The sequence below is a fragment of the Lissotriton vulgaris genome, chromosome 4_1 (genome assembly GCF_964263255.1).
Source record: "Lissotriton vulgaris chromosome 4_1, aLisVul1.2, whole genome shotgun sequence".
Lineage (NCBI taxonomy): Eukaryota > Metazoa > Chordata > Amphibia > Caudata > Salamandridae > Lissotriton > Lissotriton vulgaris.
The window spans coordinates 991,154,160-991,174,811 of record NC_141691.1 but is presented as its reverse complement, the minus strand read 5'-3'; the positions used below and the strand labels follow the sequence as shown (position 1 = coordinate 991,174,811).

The window sequence follows — 20,652 nt, the reverse complement described above, 5'->3', positions numbered from 1 at the left end:
ACAAGAGCAGTCTGGTGGTGTGACTAGCAAGGCGGCAGGCGAAGGCCAGAGGCGCCCTCCCCAGTGAGCCCCCAGTCAGTCCTCATCCAGGAGGGAGGAAGCGGGAAAACCCGAGGGGGGGCGGAGCCACCCAGCCGCACCCTGCCACCCAACCTGCAGCCGGTAGAAGGAGAAGGCTGAGGTAGGCCTCACAGACCCGGGCGATGGTGAAAAAAGTCTGGGGGGTAGCAGCTCCAGACCCCTCCCCTGTAGGACCCCAAGGGCCAAGTCCACTGGAACGAGGTCACTGTGGATAAGAGGACCTGTCCAACCAAGTCCCAGCACCTGCAGAACTCCCAAAAGCCTCACGGGGAGGGGCGGGGGAGGGGGCAGCCGTCACCTACAGGAAAGCCCAACACCGACCTCCCGACCCTGCTGCACGATTATGCAGCCGAACCCTGGACCCACCCCCCACTCACCAGCACAGATGACAGCTCGGCCTCGCAGACCCAGCGGGCCACCCAGCTACCAGGAATCATTTAGCCAGGGGACGATGTAGGCCCGGGTCACAGCACCTCCAGGCAGGAGACAACTTCATGCATGAGAGGTGTAGAGAGGAAGAGGAGCCCGCAGCACGACACACGCTGCCAAGAGCCTCTCGCCACAACCAAACGAAATTGCCAGGAGGAGGAGGACGAGGGGGCCCGGGAGGGCCGCACGTCCGTTGAGCACCCCGCTACAATATGCCAGCCACCACCTCACGATCCGCCTGACACCGTCTCACCTCAGCTGCTGCGGCAAGCCCCGGAGCCGAGCGGATGCAGCTCCACCGCGGGCCGCCCCGCCCATCTCCCGGGCTTGGGGCACACAAGAGCACCACCGCGGGTGCCTGGTCTGCGCCCACACAGCGGTCCTCACTGCAATAAAGGAGGCAGCCCGCCCGGAACACCGGGCACCGCCACCATGCACCCACCAAGTATGGAGCGGCCCCAGCGGGCAGTCAGAGGCTTGGGAAATCCGAGAGACTTCGGAGTCCACTGCAGGAGCAAGGGAGAGTCGCAATCTCAAACGGCTCCCCCAGGACAGGAGCATCTAACCCCTCAGCACGGCGCAATGAGAGCTGCCATTTTACAAGCAAGGGCCCTGGAGTCATAGCAGATGACCGGCTAGATCAGAGGCCGACCCAGTTCACAAATGACTTCAAGGACACCCCACACACACACACCCCGAGGGCTACAGCAGGTACGTGGGGAGGACGGATGGGTGCCAGAAATTGTAGGATGCGAGGCGGATGACTGAGGGGTCTCAGAGCACTCTTAGAGTGCAACCGCCATCTTGACGCCTCAAGCCACGCCCTCAGATAATGGTCTATTTACCAGCCTCTCCAGAACTTTGGAGAGGTATGGCAGTTGGGATAGGCAGGTAATTTTCAGGGTTGTGGACATCTGTTCCTACTTTCTTAAGGAGGGGGGTCAGTACCGCCTGTTTCCAGATTTCAGGGAAGGTGGCGGTGTTAAGGGTGTTTTTAAAAAGCTGTGTAACGTAAGGGCAGAGCACATTGCAATTTGCGCAAAGATGAAATGGGGGCAGGGGTCTAAGAGGGATCCTGATTGGACTCCCCCATTGCTTTTAATACATCAGCTTCTGCTAGGGGGGAGAAATTGCCCAGCCTGGATGAGGCCTCTGGATGTGGGGTCCGTTGCTCCCGGTTGATTACGTCTGTTGTAGAGTTCGGGTTGAAAGAAGCATACATTTTATCTATTTTGTCAGCACGGACTCTGTAATGTATGGTTTGTTTCCATGGACGCATGCACTTGGAAACCTTCAGGACTGCTGGAGGCTCTTGTTCTGTTTTTAATGTGTTCTTCTGTTTTCCAGAAACCACCTGGTAGTAGGGAAGTAGGAAACATTGACTCTGGCCTGCTGGAAGATTATCCACAGCTTCCTGCGTAACTATGCGGTAATCGATGAATCTGACTATGACAGTGTTGCCTGTGGACCAAATGGGGTCCCACTGCCTTGCTGGGTACGGGGGGGGGGGGCTGGAGGGGCAACTAACCCTCTTTTCTCTTCCCTCCAGGAACCATACAGTGACCGGGGAGTGGGGCAGACAGATGAAGACAGGTGGAGTAAATGTATTGTATTGTTTTTTCCTTCACAAGTAAAAGGTCCAAGGGATAACTTGTAAACATGTTGCCAAGTTTGTTACCTACGACTTAGGAGCACAGGGTTTTCATGAAAGGTGATGATTGCATGTATCTGTATCGAACACAAATTCCTGACAAGGAAAAATAAAAAATCTGGTAGTCCATCAGAGTCCACAGAAGCCTCAGGGCAAAGTTCAAGCTGAAAAAACCTTCCCTTAATTCCTCCTCCTCAAGCTACACTTGCGACCAGATTGCAAGAAAAAACATTAACTTTTCACAGGTTGGCTGTTTTTTTGGCGTTTCTTTTTTCCTTTTTATTTGGAAAATAAACATTGTATTTTCTCAATAACGTGAACTTCTCCTTATCTGAAAAGCAGAATACATGGACAGTGCAAACCTCTCAGGGGAAAAACATGCATCGATTAGAACTGCAGTAAAAATGGTAATGCTCATAAACTAGAAAGACAGCTCAGTGGAAAGATAACCCCGCAGCGGAGAACTGCGTGCCACCTGTAGCCACAGGTTCAAACCCAGGTGACCACTGAACAGCTCAACAACTAAAATAGACTGCCTGATTGGAGAGGCGCTCTGCAACCCAAGAAGTTGAAAAGCTAAGAAACGTGCCCATGTAACCGGTACCTCAATTTTAAATGTATTTGGTGAATCGAGGTGTGGGGGCTGGTAAACGAGAGAATTTAAAACAAAAAAAAAATCCATGCCCCCTATTCATAACCTTGGCACAGAAAACACGTTTCAATGTGGTTAAGCGTTGGTTCTTATCTTCACCCAGCTTACATACCCTGTCTCTGGCATCACTACCTTGCAGAGAACTACCTTGCAGAGAAGCAAGCTACTATCACAACATGGCACACAAGATTGATGCAACTGTTGACAGAAAAAAACGAATTTGTACAAGGTACCAAGTAAAATGAGAAAAAATTTTTATAGAAAAAATAAAGAAATAAATTAGAAAATAATTAAACATTTATAAAAATAAATAATAATAATAAACATTTTCTTTATAAATTGACATTACTTGACCCGATTTTAGTTGTTTTCAAGTTTCAACCAAAGCACATTATTTTCTTTGTTTCTCTTCATCTTCCACAAACAGCTTCTCTTAATAAGCACTGGGTTTAATTTGCAAATGCACATAAACATTTGTATGCACAATGCTAGGAGTTATGTTAGTTTATAATGTAGTTGCAGGACGCTCCTATGCAGATGCTTCTTGGCTGTTTAGGAAGACACTGTCTCAAAACCTTCTTGCTAAAGTGACCAGGCAAAATGCTGAAAGATACTTCCCAGTTATAAAGCCAGGTTTTCAGCTGGCATCTAAAACACAGATTTGTTTCTGCATACAAACTTAAAATCTAAGGGCGAGAGTCCCAATATTTGGTCATTGCTCGATAAAAAAATATTAAAAATGCAGTGTCTCTATAAGTGCCTGTACTGGTCTTAGTGGTGGTGAGCAAGAGGTGGCTTGCTGATCTAAGGCAGGGTGAAAATTGAGAAAAGGAAAATATATTGGCCAGAAAGTAGGGCGATATGAGGTGTGGGACTTTATGGACAATTGTTAGGGCTAAAGGCTACCAACGATTCAGGGTTCTTGTACTGACAAGTATTTTTGGTGACTCCGGTTAAATGATATTATGCAGTGTGGTTATCCAACTTTTTCAAAGCAACAATGTGTGTAGGCCATTTGTGGGAATTTGACAACATCTTAGAGCATTTTGTGATGGAAAAGGTAGGCCCCATCCCAAAATGGCCTGAATATAGCACCACCATCAGTTGCTCTGTAAAGATAAAAGTGCAGGGCACAAGTCCTAGAAAAAGAAGCGGGGGACTAACCTAGTTAGGCAGTATGCAAGTGACATCATGGTGCGCGGGACCTCGGCCCACGACATCATAGAAAGTGGCTTAACAAGCCACGACTTTACAGGAAGTGGCATCACAAGAAGTGACATCAGATCTAAAGCCCTCACATATACGTTTATTAAGGCTATCATGTGTATGTTTGAGCGCATTGCGGGGATAATAGCACAGTGAGCTGTGGAAGAGGATATGTGACTTCTACACCTTGCAATCCCCAGTTTTATGTAACGCATCCTGTACATTCATTTAGAAACGTATAAATGTATGGTACATGTAATATGCACATGCTGATGTAAAGAGCTCCGACACCCTGCATTGGGATGAGTAGGGCTATACAAGAAAAAATAGTGGTACTTCAATTATTTCAACGCCTCCTCAGGTGTAGTAAGCTTTATATAAAATGCAATTTGCTTTGTGTACAGGGAAAGAAACACATCTGACAATCTTACAGTGCATGCATATCTCCTAAACAGGGACTGAACTAAAGTGAAAAGCTGCCTCTCTTAAACCCTTCCACGCTGATGACGAGCTGGGCTCGTCATGGCGTAGCCTCCTCACACGCTGATGACGAGCCCAGCTCGTCACGTAAAGTGCGTTTTCGCAAATCCCAGCGTGCGAGCGGAATTCCGCTAGCGCGCATGGTGTTAAGTATGCCTGAAACGCTGTCAAGGTGTGAGCCACGGTTTCCCCTCCGTTTCATTTGCATCAGGTGTGAGGTTCCTGACTGCTCCCAGCCAAGAGACTTACAAAAGTCGGCCTTTGTTATGGGCCCAGCAGGAGTCTTAAATAAGAAAGCCCCGCCCCGCCTGCACGTTGTTGTTTGTTGCAGATGGAAGCAGATAAAGTGCAGGCACTGCTGAAAGTGTCCCGTTGTTTGGAAATTACACCTGGACGAGTTCAGCACATTATTTAGTGGAGCCCAACTTCTTGGCAGGGTGGTTGGTGTTCATCCTGTGAAAATAGTGGGTGGACGCCGTCCACCCGCTTGTACCCCCTACTCATGCCCTGTAAAAGTCCAATACAGACAGAACCATTCCAAAGGAAAAAGTGCATTTGTTACAACTGGCTTGAGTGTGTGACCAAAATAGCCTTCTCAGAAGCGCGCGCGCACGCACACACACACACACACACACACACTTACATACACTCATGTGCCTCTTGTAAGAACCCCAGAGTCTGCCCTCCAGAGATGCTGGCCTGGCTGCAAAGTGACATCCACACACACACCTGGTTGTTGGCTGTTTTGATTCCCTTCACATTTACTATATTATACTAGTGTGATGGAAGCGTGTACCACTGTATCTACTGTGTGTAGGTTTTTGTAAACTTTCCCTGCTGATCCATGTACTGTACTTGTGCTGGGTGTGTCCACACACAGTAAATTACAACGGATGATGCATGTGCTGTACTTGAGCTGTCCGCTTTGAAGATAAATGAAATATTTTCTATACGCTATTCACGCCTGTTTTCTGTATGTTACTTATGACACTCAATGTACGATGATTTTGTTTACGTTTGGGATGTAAAACAGTCCCTCATCCATTGCAATGCAAGCATTCCATAGTAGGCAAAATCATATATCAAACAACAAAAACCATAGTGTGACAAAAATACTGCTATGGGTGGAGGAAAATCGATTAAATGCGTAGTTTAAAATATTCATAAATATAGGTCATGCAGATAGCTGCGGCTGTCCAGCCATACTTCAAAATATGTGTGCACTTTCTTCTGGAAAATACATTTTACAGACATACGACAAATTACTTTTCTCTGAATTGACACTAAACACTGGAGCTGCTTTACCTCCTATAACTCGTTCAATTGCTTGTTCGAAGTGCTTCTGCGTTATAGAGTCTGCCAAAAACCTTGCTGCGATTAAGGCAGCTTCGTTGCACACATTTGCAATGTCAGCACCTGTGAAGGAAAAGCAAAGCGGTGAGTTATTTCCGGTCCCTGTGCGGACTTCTCTAGTAATGCCCGGATGGGCGCACAGTCACTTGGTGCACAATACATGACTCACGCGCGGCTGAAGGCGCGCGATTTAATGAAAACATGGGTCTGAACGGGGATTAGCTAGACTATATTTAGAGGGAATAAGAGACATCCTGGCTTTAATGGAAAACGGAGTTTGAAGAGACTAAAAACATAATGCGTGCTACAAAACATAAGAAAACAAGTCTTGGGGGTGGTTCGTGTCAACGCCTACTAAAACACATTTTAACACAGAGCCACCGAGTGTTTCCTCACTGAGATTGTTCTACTTTATTGTCAGGGTGTGCACAGTACATTCCACAGCACGATGATCGGTGGCTGTAACCTAACGGCTTGAACCGGGTTCGAGTCTCGGCATCGACGCTCCAAGCCTGTGATTCTGGGCCAATCACTTAATCTCCCTGTGCCTAACAAAAAAATAATGTGTCAAAGCTTATGTAAAGCGCCCTGATACCTTAGGGTCGAGTTCCCGTTATATAACACCCCCCCCCCCACCAACCCCCCAAAAGAAAAAACGATTCTGTACGGAAATCAAAGTATTTATTTGTATTTCGGGGGTATGTAGAAGAGCAAGGCTAGTCCAAATGGCTACTCAGCCTGCTGCAAGTGGGGGATACGGAAGTATGCAGGAACCTTATCGATGAGAACTAAGGACCGTGAGTAAGTGCAATGTTGTTACTTTATATCAATAAACTTCTTTTGAACTGAGAGGGGTGAGGCATAAAGCAACTGAGTAAAAAGTGGGATGCTGGTAACGAGGCGGCTTGAAGACCTTTCCAGAATTAAATCAACGGAGGTGCAAGAATGAGGCACATAAAGAAGGGTTAATTTGAGCACTGCTCCAAGGTCAAACTATGCTTACTGCACCTTTGAGGCGTCAATCAGAAAATCCGGAGATTTAACAGGGACTGGCAAGATAGGTGGCAGCCATCTTATTTGACATTGTTCAGCCATGTGTGCATGAGAAGTATCGCGTTCTCTCCCTAAAGGAAATGGTAGTTAACAGCCTTAGCATAAGAAAAGGGCATTTCAGTTGATTAGATCCTGGAAAAAAAAATCATCAAATCAGGGCAGTCGTAAATGTAGAATTCTGCTTTACCACAATTTTCAAAACCAACATAGGTACCCGCGGCAGCTATGACATTCAGATTTTCCATTCCATATGCCTACCAATCATAGGTCTGCGACCTACATTTACGGGAAATGGAAAACATTATGCACGTACAGATATTTCCCTCTCCAATACGGTCATAAGCATTGTAGCGTGTGATGCCTTTGTTCACAGCAAAGCCATCACTTGCACCTCAGCCAGCAAGATGGCTCAGTGAGAAAAGCACCTGTCGCTGATCTCTTGTATTGTTTACGGATTAGGAGTTTGAAAGCTAGGAAGACCAACTCAGCATTTTATCCTTCCAAAGACAATCAAGTGAATATCATTAATTTGAGTAATAGTAAACAATCTGTTAGTTGCCTTAAATGACAGTTTTCCAGCATTGTTACCTTTCTTTAAGTCACCTCCTTGTATCAAACCCAGTTATCCAGCTGGGAAACCCGACTATTGTAACATGGCAGTAAACAGTAATAACAGGTAATGTCACTTTAGAGGCACATTCACCTAATTTGAAACTGGCCGGACTTCAGTCAATGTGAGCCTGTGACCATGGAGGGCTGAGGATCTCAAATGAATTTGGAAACACACCAATGTGGCAGAACAAAACTTTTAGATCAATAACTTACTTATTCTTCAACATTGTATCTTTGATAGATTCACATGTTTGAATCAGAGCAGCAATAAGTGAATACAGTAGCACATATTAAGTAGAAAGAAGACTCCCCATAATGGAATCGGGCTATGCCGGAATGCTTGGTCCACAGAAATATCTTCAGCTGCATTCAGTATACATTATCCCAGCTCATGCATAATTTGGAACTCCTATGGCTACATGCAGGTATGGCAGGAGTAGGTGGGGCTGCGACAAACGTATTTGCAAAACCTTCTTTGAAAACTAGATGGAGTGTTTCTATTTGGCTTCATGAGTCTTAGCGGTGGAAGAAGCTAAGGGCTGCACAAGGATTTGCATTTATTAAGATTACATTTCTCTATAGCTAAACTCTATATTGTTAGGAAGCAGACTGAGGTTCAAAGGCTTCAGGTCTTGATGTAAAACCAGAGTGTGCTGCCTAAACAAAGGAGCAAGATGAATCGTCAGTGGAATTAGTGTGAGATAAGACGCTTTGCTCTACCCCAGTGTACCAATACTGCCTTGATCATGCTGCTGCTTTGAGAATAAGGGCACACAGTTCTCCTTGGCTTTGGTTAGGACTCTAGGGATGAAATTAACCACATCCGTGCGGGTAAGATTTACCGCTGGTGCTGAGCCCTAACGAAAACGGGCGTGGTCATGAAAGAACGGTTCCGTCATGAGCACAGCTCAACCGATGCTCATGACGGAACCGTTCCGTCATGAGCATCGAAGGGGTTAAACAGCTGAAAGGTGCAAGTAAGGTCGCTTTATCACATCTTCAAAATCTACCCCACCTAGGTCCACTCATTGCCAGGGCTTGCTTGAAAGGAACTTGCATTACCTGTTTTGTTGGCTAGCTAAGGGGTACAGCTTGCGTTGTTCTCAGCATTTGAAGCTTGTCCATAGTTGGTCTTGTTCGATTTACTATTTGTGACAGTGACAGAGAGAGCAGTTTAAAGCATCTGCCTGATCATTGGTCGAGACCTGGGACACATTCCAAAATGATGCACAGGTTTTTTGAGATCACAGTGTTCCATGGCCTCTTCTGATAGGGTATAAGATCTCAAGCCTATATAATACACAGAGGTTCTTAGGACGGACAGCGGATTCGTTATCCATCCCATATTGCTCAGAACTCCAGAATGTTGATGAGGTTTTTTTCTTCTTCCTACCACAGACCTTTTGTGGACAGATCCTGCATGTCAGCTCGTCAGCAGACTACTGACGCATCTGGTGTAATTACACAATCAGGGTAATTGGCTGGACTAGTAACCCAACTGACAGATTCTCTGGTATCTTTCACTCAAACACGCCCTGTTTGTCTTCTTTAAGTCTTCCCACAATATTGAGACGAGGAGGAACAATGCCCAATGTCCGGCTGGGTAGGTGACGATCAAGGGGGAAACCAAGGCCAATCTCCTCATTAAGTGTCAAGCAGCTCCACCGGTCATCAGCCATGTCTCAGCGACCAGGAAAAAACAGTTTTTAGTTTATTTTATTTGCGAAGGTTATATAGTGCTATCTAGACCCGGAGGTATCAGAGCGGATAACCAGGGTAACGTTGCATTAGAAGGTACATCAAAAGGATTATAAAGCGCTGGCTAGGCCCGAAGGTATCAGAGCGCTAAAACAGAGGAATATAGCATTACAAATGATATCAGTTACAATAGCGTAGTAAGGTACAGAAAACAAACAACGAGGTTGAGAGAATATATAGGAAAGGAGGGGAGGTAGGAGCCATAGCAGAGAGATGAGGCAGAACTGTGTCCAATGTCCAGAGAGATAAATAGAGAGGGAAAGGGGAGAGGTGGAGTGAGAAGGGAGAGGACGAGGGGAAAGACGGAGAAGAGATAAAGGGAAAGTCAGCCTAAAGACCGAGTGGGTAGGTGACAGCCAGGGAGATAATCCAAAGCCAGTCTCCTCTATAGCTCTCTATGAAGCGCCAACGGGCATCGGTCCGACAGCTAGAAAGCTAGAAAGAAAGGCGAGGAGGAGAAAGTAGAGCACCTGAAATACGATGGGGGGGGGGGGGGGGGGGGGGGGGAGAGACAGAGTGAAGGGGAGAAACTGTGCCCAAGGTCCGGCTGGGCAGGTGACGGTCAGGGGATGAACCAGGGCCGATCTCCTCATTAGCTGAACATAGTAGCTCCACCGGGCGTTGGACAAAATGCTCGGACTCCGCTGTCAGGGTAGAGATCATGTGTACTCCGGGCGAGACAAGTAGAGCGGGAAGGAGGAGAGGGGGAGTGAGAAGGGAGTGGACGAGGGGGAAGATGGAATAAGAGATAAAGCAAAAGTCGGGCCAAAGACCGGAAGGGTAGGTGGAGGCCAGGGAGGAAATCCAAAGCTAGTCTCCCCTATAGCTATCTAGGAAGCTCCAACGGGCATCGGTCAGAAAGATGGAAAGAAAGGAGACAAGGAAAAGGCAGAACGGCAGAAATATGCGAGGGGGGGGGGGGGGGGGGGGGAGGGCGAGACAGGGAGAAGGGGAGAAAACTGTGTCCAGTGACCGACTGGGCAGGTGGCGGTCAGGGGATGAACCAAGGCCTATCTCCTCAATTATTTATTTATTTATTTATTTATTTTTAGCATTTAAGCGCGAACAATTGCCCGCAGGCGTCTCGGCGCTGTACTTTGTATGCTCTCCTGTGCGATATTATGAGCATTTAGAGGTTGAATAACCATGTTTTCAGATTCTTTCTAAAAGACATGAGGTTTGGACTGGATCTTATGGATTGCGGGAGTGTGTTCCATAATTTTGGGGCGGCAACCAGGAAACGTCTGTCTCCCCAGTTGACCAGCTTAGTCCGTGGCACTACCAAATCGTTCAATTTAGCTGAGCGGAGTGTCCGAGATGGAATGTATGGAACAAGATGGTCTCTCAGGAATTGAGCCGCTTGATGATGTAGTGATTTGTACACAATGCACAGTGTTTTAAATTTTATTCTGTTCCTGATAGGGAGCCAGTGAAAATTTCTTAAGGTCTCGGTTATAGGCATAAATTTGGGGATATCTGAGAGAAGTCTGGCTGCTGCATTTTGGACTGTCTGCATTTTCTTAATAACCCTAGCTTGGGCATTGGCAAATAAGCCATTGCAGTAGTCCAATGCCGATAGGACAAGAGAGCTGACCAATGTCTTGCCTACATTTTTGGGAAGAAAGGGAAGAATCTTCCTGATCAAGCGTAGTTTGTAAAACGCTGTGGTAGCAGTTTGATTAGCATGGGCCATGAAATTTAAATTGTCATCAAAGATGACGCCCAAATTTCTCACCTTCGTAGCAGGTTTGGGCAAAGCTCCGAAAGATGATGGCCACCATATTGGAGACCAGTTGGGACTGAGGTGGTCAAAAGTTACCACCTCAGTTTTATCGGAGTTCAGTTTTAAACAGTTTGCTGCCATCCATTGTCCAATGGCCAGCATACCTGTTTTAAAACTCTTCGCCACTGTTTCCCCATTATTTCTGACGGCCAGAATCAACTGGGAGTCATCCGCATATGAGGTAAGGTTCATCCCATGCGCTTTGATGGTTTTAGCGAGGTCCGACACATAGATGTTAAAAAGTGTCGGACTAAGGGATGAACCTTGAGGTACCCCACATGGCAGTGACAACTCTGCAGATTCGAATTGTCCCAGGATAACTGCCTGGGATCTATCCGTCAGAAAAGATGCCAGTAGTTTTTTTGCCAGACCTTGTACGCCCATCTTTTCGACACGGTCGACTAAGATCTTGTGGTCGACCGTGTCGAAGGCGGACGATAAATCTAGAAGCACCAATAGTGCAGCACCACCTTGGTCTCTGATAGATCGGATGTCGTCCGCCGCTTTGATGAGTGCCGTTTCAGTTCCATGAATCTTGCGGAATCCAAATTGTGTTTCATCGAGCAAATGGTGTTGCTCGATGAATTCCGCAAGTTGGGTATTCATGGCTTTCTCTGCTATTTTGGCAAGAAACAGAAGGTTGGCTATAGGCCTATAATTTTTCAATTCAGTTTTATCTAGGCCGGGTTTTTTCAGAAGTGGCTTTAATAGAGTCTTTTTTAGAGGATTAAAGAAAATGCCTGTACTAAACATAAGATTACATATTTGGGTTATAACAGGGATCACGGTATCCATTAGTGAGCTGAGGGTATTCAGGGGGCAGGGATCCAATGCAGATCCAGATTTAATGGTTTTGATGATATCCTGGATTTGGTTTTCTGTGATTTCTGCAAAGTGAGACAAGTTATTGCTTATGAGTGGAGTGGTTATATTTTCAATATGTTGGTTATCACCAGAATTGAATGCCGAAAAAATATCATTGACTTTAGTATAAAAGAAGGATGCCAATGAGTCACAGAAGCTTTGTGAGCAAGGAGGGTTAAGGTCAGGAACGCATCCTGCCAGCTGTTTAGTTATTTCATAGAGCTTTTTGTTAGAGTTTTTAGCACTTTCAATTTGCTCACTATAGTACTTTTTTTTGGTCTCTGTGATCAGGAGTTTATATTGAGTTAGAAGTTCCTTATACGTCTTCCTACTTTCGTTGTCTTAGTTTTTCCTCCAATGTCTTTCTTTATTTCTGCATTGCTGTTTACATTTTCTGAGCTCCTCTGTATACCAAGGGGCTGAAGGGGAACAGCTGAACAGAGCAGCTCCACCGGGCGATGGACCCAAAGCTCAAACTCCGCTGTCCAGGTAGGGGTTAAGTGTACTCAGAGGAATGACAGAAGAGTGCGGGGTGGGGGGGGGGGGGGGGGGGAGGGTGGGAACAGGGGGCTTAGAAGCAGTACAGTTCTGGCAGATCGGCAGTGGTAGAAAAATACCTTGCGGGGACCCAGGAAGTAAGAGTAAATGGGCTCATAGCTCTGATGGAGTCACATAGTCATTAAGTCCAGTGTCAAGATTAAGCGTTAGGTCATCTCGGCAATAGGGGGGTACCGTGCAGCATCGCGTTCCATGCCTCTGTCTGTGGTATCTGTTGTCCAGAGCGAACCATCCATGTGATTGGGAGATGTTTAGCGGGCTTCTGCACTATCTGGTAAGAAGTGTGTGGATGCTGAGAGTACAGTCACAAATGATGTGGAATGCCAGGTTTCCACTAGGTGGGTGCCATCTCATATGCAGGGAGATCAGAGTCAATGAAGATGCTCGTACCCAAATAACAAATGGGCAGCTGGCAAGTGAAGAGATAAGGATCTGGTAAGAGTGAGGTAAAGCGTTCACTCCCCTAGACTGGTAATAAGCCAGCGCTACTAGCGCGGTTGCCATTTTAGGGTCAGGCAGTGTTAAGGGGTCGATCGCCCTGCCAATCATATTGGGCTATTGCAGGTAGGAAATAAAAGGATACCTTGAATAGAAAATTGAGAGTCCTTCTTTTTCGGGGAGCAGCCGCGCGGGAAGGCACCTCTTAACAAGCAGTAAAGGCGATGCCTGGTCGGGAGCTCCTGAACGGAGCTCCTCACAGATCGGCCATCTTGGAAAGTAATTTCCAATCAAATTGGCAATACCGGTTTGCTTTATTTTCTTTGCAAACTCCATCACTAGAAGCATCAGTACACATCCTTGCCGTAATGAGCTACTATTGGGGCTAGGGATTTGGTAAAACCTATTTGGGGCAGACTTTAAGCCGAAGGGAAGTACTTTGAATTGATATTGTTGGCCCGCCACTGAGAACCTCAGGTATTGCAAGTCATGCCATCTATATTCCGTTCAGGGAATACAACTGATAAGCTCCCCTTTTCTTGCATGCAAGTCTGTTGTAGGCCTGTGTGTCTTGACAACAGTTAGCCCTGGCCATACCCTGTTTATTGGCAATAATAAGAATAACTGCGCTATGTGGTGGAGTGCAAGGAGTAACTCCAGTTATTGGACCTCAAAGAGTGGTCGGATGCCAGTAATTAAGTGCTCCAACAGTGTGTAGTGTTGTCAACTACTTGGTCAGTAGTACAGGACAGTGCAAGGAGAAGGAGCAGACATTTTCAAGGAAGTATGTCCTTCTTTCTCTGAGTCCTAGCAACCTCAGCAAACAAGCCAATAACCAAAGACCTACTGATGAGCTTCAGCTTGCTCTTATATTGTCTACAGAAGAGGAAAAGTTGTTCTTGTGGAAGATAGAAGAGGAGAGACAGTCAGTTCTTGGAAAAGTGAACAACAAATAAAAAGGACCAGGGAAATTGTGAAGATAAAGAGTAGAGAGACATGGAGGGAAAGGAGACTGGAGGGCAGGGAGGGAAAGGAAACAAATATGGCAAAGTAAACGTGCTTGGCAGTGCAGAGCGCAAGACTCTTCTATCGAGTCAATGCTGGTTTGGTGGGAAACATAGATTGAGAATGCACAGGCCTTAGTCCTGCACTGCACAATCTGTGTCCGTAAAAGAACCACGCATTATTGGTCGGCTGGGATGCTACAATAATTAACTGTCCCATCTTCACCTAGGCATACTATTGGTATGGATGTTGTAACCAGTTTGCCTCCAGTTTGTTGGCTAGTCCATCATCTTATCCATAGTGGAGTTACAACCAAATTGTCGTCCCCTTCATAAAATACCTTGTGCCAAGTGATTGGCAGATATTTACATTTATCACATAGTACAAGTGCACAGCATTTCTGATGCCTTTACCTCCAACCCTGGGCCTCTGTTTGTTGGCAAGTTCTAATGAGCATATCTAGGCATTGTCTGTGAATCATATGCCTATACCGGCAGAGCAGTGGACAAAAAAGAACACCCAAATCAAGTAATGGAACATTTCTACTGGCAACCAATTATATCAACTGCGTGGGAGCCCTCAGTCTATTTCACTTAGAAATCAACACACCTGGCTACTGGTTTTCCCCCATCTATTGACATCAAGGGTACCACCTCATATCTAGCCCACTGCTGATAGAGTAGGAAAGTAGGTGCCCTCTGTGAAAAATCATCATCAGCACCCTCAGGACATTTTGGAGCAAACAAAGAAAAACCTCTACGAAGTCAAGGTCACTTACCAGAAGCAGTCCGATAAACACGGAAAACCAGTACCAAATATGAACCAGAGACTGTGATTATTTAGCCAACAAGTACGTATGGCTACAGGTATTATTAAAGTTATACCCAAGCTATGTACATCCCTTTGCTATAAAAGGGATGATAAAAACTAGTGTCTGCTAAGTTATTTCTGCCAGATGAATCTCCTGTACATCATGTTTTTCATGTTTCACTGAACACAATAGGCCTGATCCACCCCGCCACCAGTACACATGTTGTTCAGGAGCTCAAAACTATTTTGGACTCCAGGCGCATCAAAGGACGATTGTTTAACCTATCAGACAGCAAAGAATACAGCCTACAGGACAGGTCAGGGGAGCTGGCTAGACAAATTCATGCTCACGTTTGGTTAGTCTATTTGACTCCCATCACCCAGACAAGCCTCAGCCTGTTGGGCAGTCTTTTTACTGTCATGAAATGTCAAAGGTGCTCACCTCTTCCAATCACCATTCATCCTGAGCACAAGAGACCACCCCCTTGCCCAAGACATTGCCACCTACTGTGCCATTTGCTCTGACGTTGCAGGAGTAGTATCCCTCTGGATTATGGCTCTCACATATATGCTATCTTGTTTTGGATATCGGCAACTGGTGCAGCCAATCCTGTCCCCATGTGGACACTTTAAATCCTATGAAAAAGTGCCCCACCACTGTGGGGCTCCAGTGGGATTTGCGGAACTAAAGCAAGAATTTCAAAAGTCGCTATCTATAAAAACCACACTGAGGCTGCGGCCATGCACTTGGTTTTCCTTCAAGCATTTCAAGGAAGTGAGGGAAAGTCTCTGCCTTGGATCTGCTCTTTCTTGCATTCGTGGATCTCAATTTGAGATCTTCTGAGAGCCAGGTGATTAGTTCACGTCACTTCCTGGATCCTGCAACTTCCAGCGCATCTCAGCACTTCTCCTGCAGCTTTTAATTATTGGGACGTCCTCAGCATCCTTAGATCACTTCTGGTGTTTTCTGTGCTAACACTTAAATCACAGGTTAGTGATTAGTTATGGTTCATTAGATAGGTCAACATTATTATTTGTATCCCAAGTTCTTCCTTTGTTGTTAAACTGCATCCAGTGCAAATACTGATCTTTGTTGCTCCTTCAAGAAGCTTTGCTGAAACAACTTCTTCATGGGCCTTTGTGATTAGCGACGCTGCTGTAGAATGAACCTTCGGGTAAATCTCTTTATTAAATATATTTGTGGGTGAAACAGGGACATTCGTTATAGTTTTACAGCTCCTGGGAAAAAAATCGACCTAGGGAGCCCACCAGCAATAGTTACCGGAAGGATATTAATCCAGCAATGTATGGTGCCTGTCAGATTACATTAAATCTTGGTCCCTATGATCACCATTAACCTCATCTACCTTCTGCCAACCCCACATGTAAATCCAGGGCTAAGCAGTCCCCTCATGTCCACCCTAAGCAACAATGTAAAAGATAGCCAAAACACCTCAGAAACAACTATATCAGACCTTCCCAAGCAACAGTATCAGTGAGTTTTGATAGTAGAGACTCACCCGGTTATATCTATGAAAAAGGCCCAGGGCTCTCCACCGTGGTGGAAGCACTGAACTAGGAGGCCCACTGCTCAATTGCGTGTACAACAGTTTCCATGTAACACCAAACAACAGATTAGTCTGTTGCATAATACTTGTCAAACGTTCTATAGCAAATTTAGACCACAATCTATGGTACTACTGGGTGAGTTCTGGACAGGCTTTTCTTCCAGTTCTGGGCTAATGTCTGTTTTGCGTGCAAACACTGAAGATACAAGCGCCACTCGTCATCAATCTCAAATCGAGAGGTTTAAGGCCCGGGAGCATCACCTCCAGTGTGTCGAGGATCGGAAAGTTCAGGACTTTTGTAACAGCTTAGTAATTTCCTTCCAAAAGGGTCCGATCACTAGACCGTCCCATCGTGTGCAGCGCCTCCCCATTGCTCCACATACTCTCAACACCTAGAAGAAGTGTTGTGGTATGTATAGTGTCATTTGTGGAGGGTGCAGCGCCATCTGTCCCATACCTTATAGTGTACTTCCCACCCCAAGTCCAGCTAGAGGAGGAGTGTATATCCTTGCTTAGTCTGTTCCAACACTTAGGTGCCACTTGCATTTCCAGAGCACGTGCCCACCCCGTAATATACCGCCATGTCTGTGAAGTATCATGTACTATTAGAAGCTTATAAAGATTCAAGATTGTTCCCCAAGTGCTGATTAGTTTAGGGAACAGGAATTTGAAGGGTGTCTTGACCCTGTTGGCTCCAGCTTGAATGGAATGGTGTGTCACCCAGTACCGAATCTGGGCATAGAGAAGTATCTCGGACTCAGGTATGCCAAATGATGTTTTACATTACAGGAAGGAGGTGTCATACATCCCAAAGATCATTTGTGGTGTCATACATATCAGAGATTATTTTACAGCCTCCCTCCCTCTATCTGTGGAAGAACTGGCCCTCTAGGGCAGGTTTAAAAACTATAGGGGGACGGATAGGACACCAGCCCCTGTGACCACACATACCTGTCCCATTTCATAACTGTCGGCATTAAAAAGGTCTTCAATGGTCCACGTAAGTCTGACCCCAAGATATTTAATCAAAGACTTTTCCGATCTTAATGGAAAGAGTGCTGTCAGCCTGGCCACCCCTCCAGTCAAGTTAAGTATTTCAGATTTGTCGTAGAAGATCGAATAGCTTGAGGCTGGCTCACAGGCTTGGTTTGCTGTTTCATCTAATGTGGGTAAGTATAATTCATCTAAGTCTGCCATGCAGTTTTCTATTGGAGCTGTGAACTCATGGTTGTATAGGGTTGAATAAATGTCCTGCAAACCTCATGGTTGTATAGGGTTGCATAAATGTCCTGCAAACCTTTGAGTGTTGCTTGGAGGTCTGTGTGAATTTTATTGTAGCTGTAGGTTTTGAAAAGTCTTTGTACTTAAGATTGTTTGCTAATGACCTGCCTTCTTTGTCCAATTCTAATTTTTTTTATTTTTTTATAAAAACCTTTATTTCCGGTATGCGCAGTACACAGCGTCTGCCTACAACCCAACGGGCCGGCCGCTATGACAGATAGCATCATAACATTGTATCTTGAAGCTTACATTTCGTACATAGATCAGCAACTTCTCGGTGTAACAGGCGCATAGTACAGGATAAGCTAAAGGATGAAATCGGTTTTATTTTAAAATTTTGGTGAAGGAACATCTAACAAACAAACCACACAGACACATGGCAAAGAACGATTCCAGGGACTCTGGTAGAGAGGGCAAGTGAACCAATCTCCATAGAATAGTGAGACATATGACTAGGGACGGGGGAGTGACGAGCGGCTCGATATATATAATTGCCACAGAAAAACGTCCGGAACGTCAACTACGGGGACAATGTAACATCAATGGTATAGTCAAATGGGGGAGTGCAAATATTCCCACGATATGCATTCCATTGGGACCAAATCCTGCCCCATTTCTTAGGACGGCCCGAGCCACATAGACCGTCTTCTCCCTGAACATGCACCAGTCCATGTTCTCCTTCCAAGCAGTTATCATGGGTGGCCTATGGGAACCCCAGAGTTGAGCAATATCCCTCTTGGCAATCATGTTACCAAGAGTAACCCAAAAAGTCTGAGCCGCAGTACAATCTGTGGGATCCCAGACGTTAAGCAGGCACCATCGGGCCTCAGGCAAGAGAGAGACCCCGGTGACCCTTTCCATAATTGCATGCACTCTAGACCAAAAGGCAGACACCACAGGACATTCCCAAATGATATGTAAAAAGGTACCACTCATACCACAGCCACGCTTACATAACCCATCAATCGAGTAACCCATCCGCACCAGTCGCGTACCAGTCATATATACTCGGTGAAGGATCTTCAGCTGTACAAAACGAAGGCGAGCTGGAATGGCCACCTCCTTAGGGGAGGAGACGGCCATCTGCCAATCCTTGTCATCTTGTTCCAGGCCGTCGGCGGTCCACGAAGCCCTGAGTCGCACAAGGAGATCTGCCCTGTTATTAATAAGCTTTTTATAGATCAGAGATATTGTACTGTCTGGCACATGGCCATCTAGAATCCGATCCTCAAGCGGCGACGACTGGGGAATCTCCGTCCCCGGAGGGAAAACTGAGATCAAGTTGTGCCGCACCTGAAGGTACCTAAAGTGCTCCTTGTCACCAAGTTTGTATTCCACTTTAAGAGCTTCGAAGGACTTAACAGTGCCCTTGGACCAGAGATCCTCCACCTTGCTGATGCCAATCGAGTCCCATTTATCGAATCCTTTCGTTCTCCACAAGCTACCCAATCTATCAGAGTCATACAGTGGCGTCATTCGTGTCAACCTGTCGCCCCATCCCGTAGCAGCACTTGCATCCCTCCACACTCGTACAGCACTTTTCGTGGGGCCAGTCAGGGCGCGGAGTGGATCCTTGGAATACAATGCCCTATTAAAATTCCCACCCGGCAGGAGGAGCTTGTCCATCGCAAAAGCAGGAGCAGGACCAGGGAAATAGGTTACATGATTAACCGTGCTCCACTGGGAGGCCCAGTAGTAGCGCCTGATATCTGGGAGGGCAATGCCGCCATCGTACCACGGCAAAGTAAGTTTGGGTAAGGAGATACGAGCTTGTTCATCCCAAATCAATTGTCTCTGAAGGCTCTCAACCTCACGGAAATACCCAGAGGGTATAGGATCGAAGAAATGTTGAAGTGCGTACAAGAATCTAGGGAGCGACATCATCTTGAAAAGAGCCGCACGCCCCAACGGGGATAGGGGCAAGCGACGCTGGACGTCCAGTTTAAGACGCCGGAGAGGAGCATACAAATTGCGGTCATAACGGACGGAGGAATCCAAGGAGACATGAATCCCCAGGTACTGGAAACTAGTTTCAACCACTTGGATCGGGAATCTACGAGGCAACGGAGGGAGCTCCCCTGCCAGAACATAAACGCAGGATTTGGTCCAGTTAATGACGAGACCCGAATTTTTCCCGAAGGAGGTGAGGACATCAAAAAGCACATTGAGTGACCTCTGGGTTGAGGTGAAATAAAGGAGAATGTCATCAGCATATAGCGAGACACGATCTTCAAAATCAGGGGCCCACCGGATGCCTCTGATCGAGGGCCCCACCGAAGCCACTCCGCCAGCGGCTCCAGCGCTAGGGCAAAAAGCAATGGAGACAGCGGACAACCCGGTCGGGTGCCACGCCCAAGTGTAAACGAACCAGACACCCTGCCATTTACCACCACCTAGGCCAGTGGTTGTGCGTAAAGGAGTTTGACCCAGGCAATAAAATTGGGGCCGAAACCGAACTTCGAGAGAGCCGCCCAGAGATAAGGCCACTCGATAGTGTCAAAAGCCATGGTGGCGGGGGAGGAGCCAAGCTCGACAACGAGATTGCCGCACGTTAGCTCGGCTCCGCCGTCCTACCTGCCTAAATTCGAATATCCTGTCGCTCATCCTGCCCAAAACGGACAACAACTTATATGCAAAGCTCTGCAGTCACTTACCATCCATCCTGGTGGGTCCGGTGCTCAGTGGATCCGCAGCGGCGTCCTCCCGGAAAGTGCGGCCTCTCCGGGGTTGAGACCGGGGCCTCGCCCTTAGCGAGTTGCCGGCAAGACGGTGTCGGCGGCGGCCTCGGGTGGAAGATTGGGGCCAGCCGGAAGATGCCGATGTGCGAAGAGCCCGGAGGCAAATGAACGTGCCTGGGACTACCGTCCGGTACTCCGGAGGTGGTGTGCGGCAAGTTGTGGGTTGGGGACGCCGTGTTTGGTGGCTCCCCCCCTTACTTGCCGTCTGGCCGTACCGGACACCTTCGCTCGGTGGCGGAGAGTGATCCTAGCGGAGCGGTGTCGCCGGCGGATCCCCCTCTTTTGGTGGTCATCATTTTAGCGCCGTGGGTGCTGCTTGTGCGCTTGAGGGG

General features: G+C 46.8%; 1 protein-coding gene across 1 annotated transcript in view; it reads right to left on the bottom strand.

Moving 5' to 3' along the window:
• The window catches only part of AFG3L2 (AFG3 like matrix AAA peptidase subunit 2), a 134,284-nt gene that overhangs the window by 110,684 nt on the left and 2,948 nt on the right, over positions 1–20,652 (bottom strand). The window contains exon 2 of the mRNA XM_086967382.1: positions 5,805–5,968. Coding sequence (XP_086823508.1) covers positions 5,805–5,968 — 164 coding nt within the window. The remainder of the gene's footprint in view (positions 1–5,804; positions 5,969–20,652) is intronic.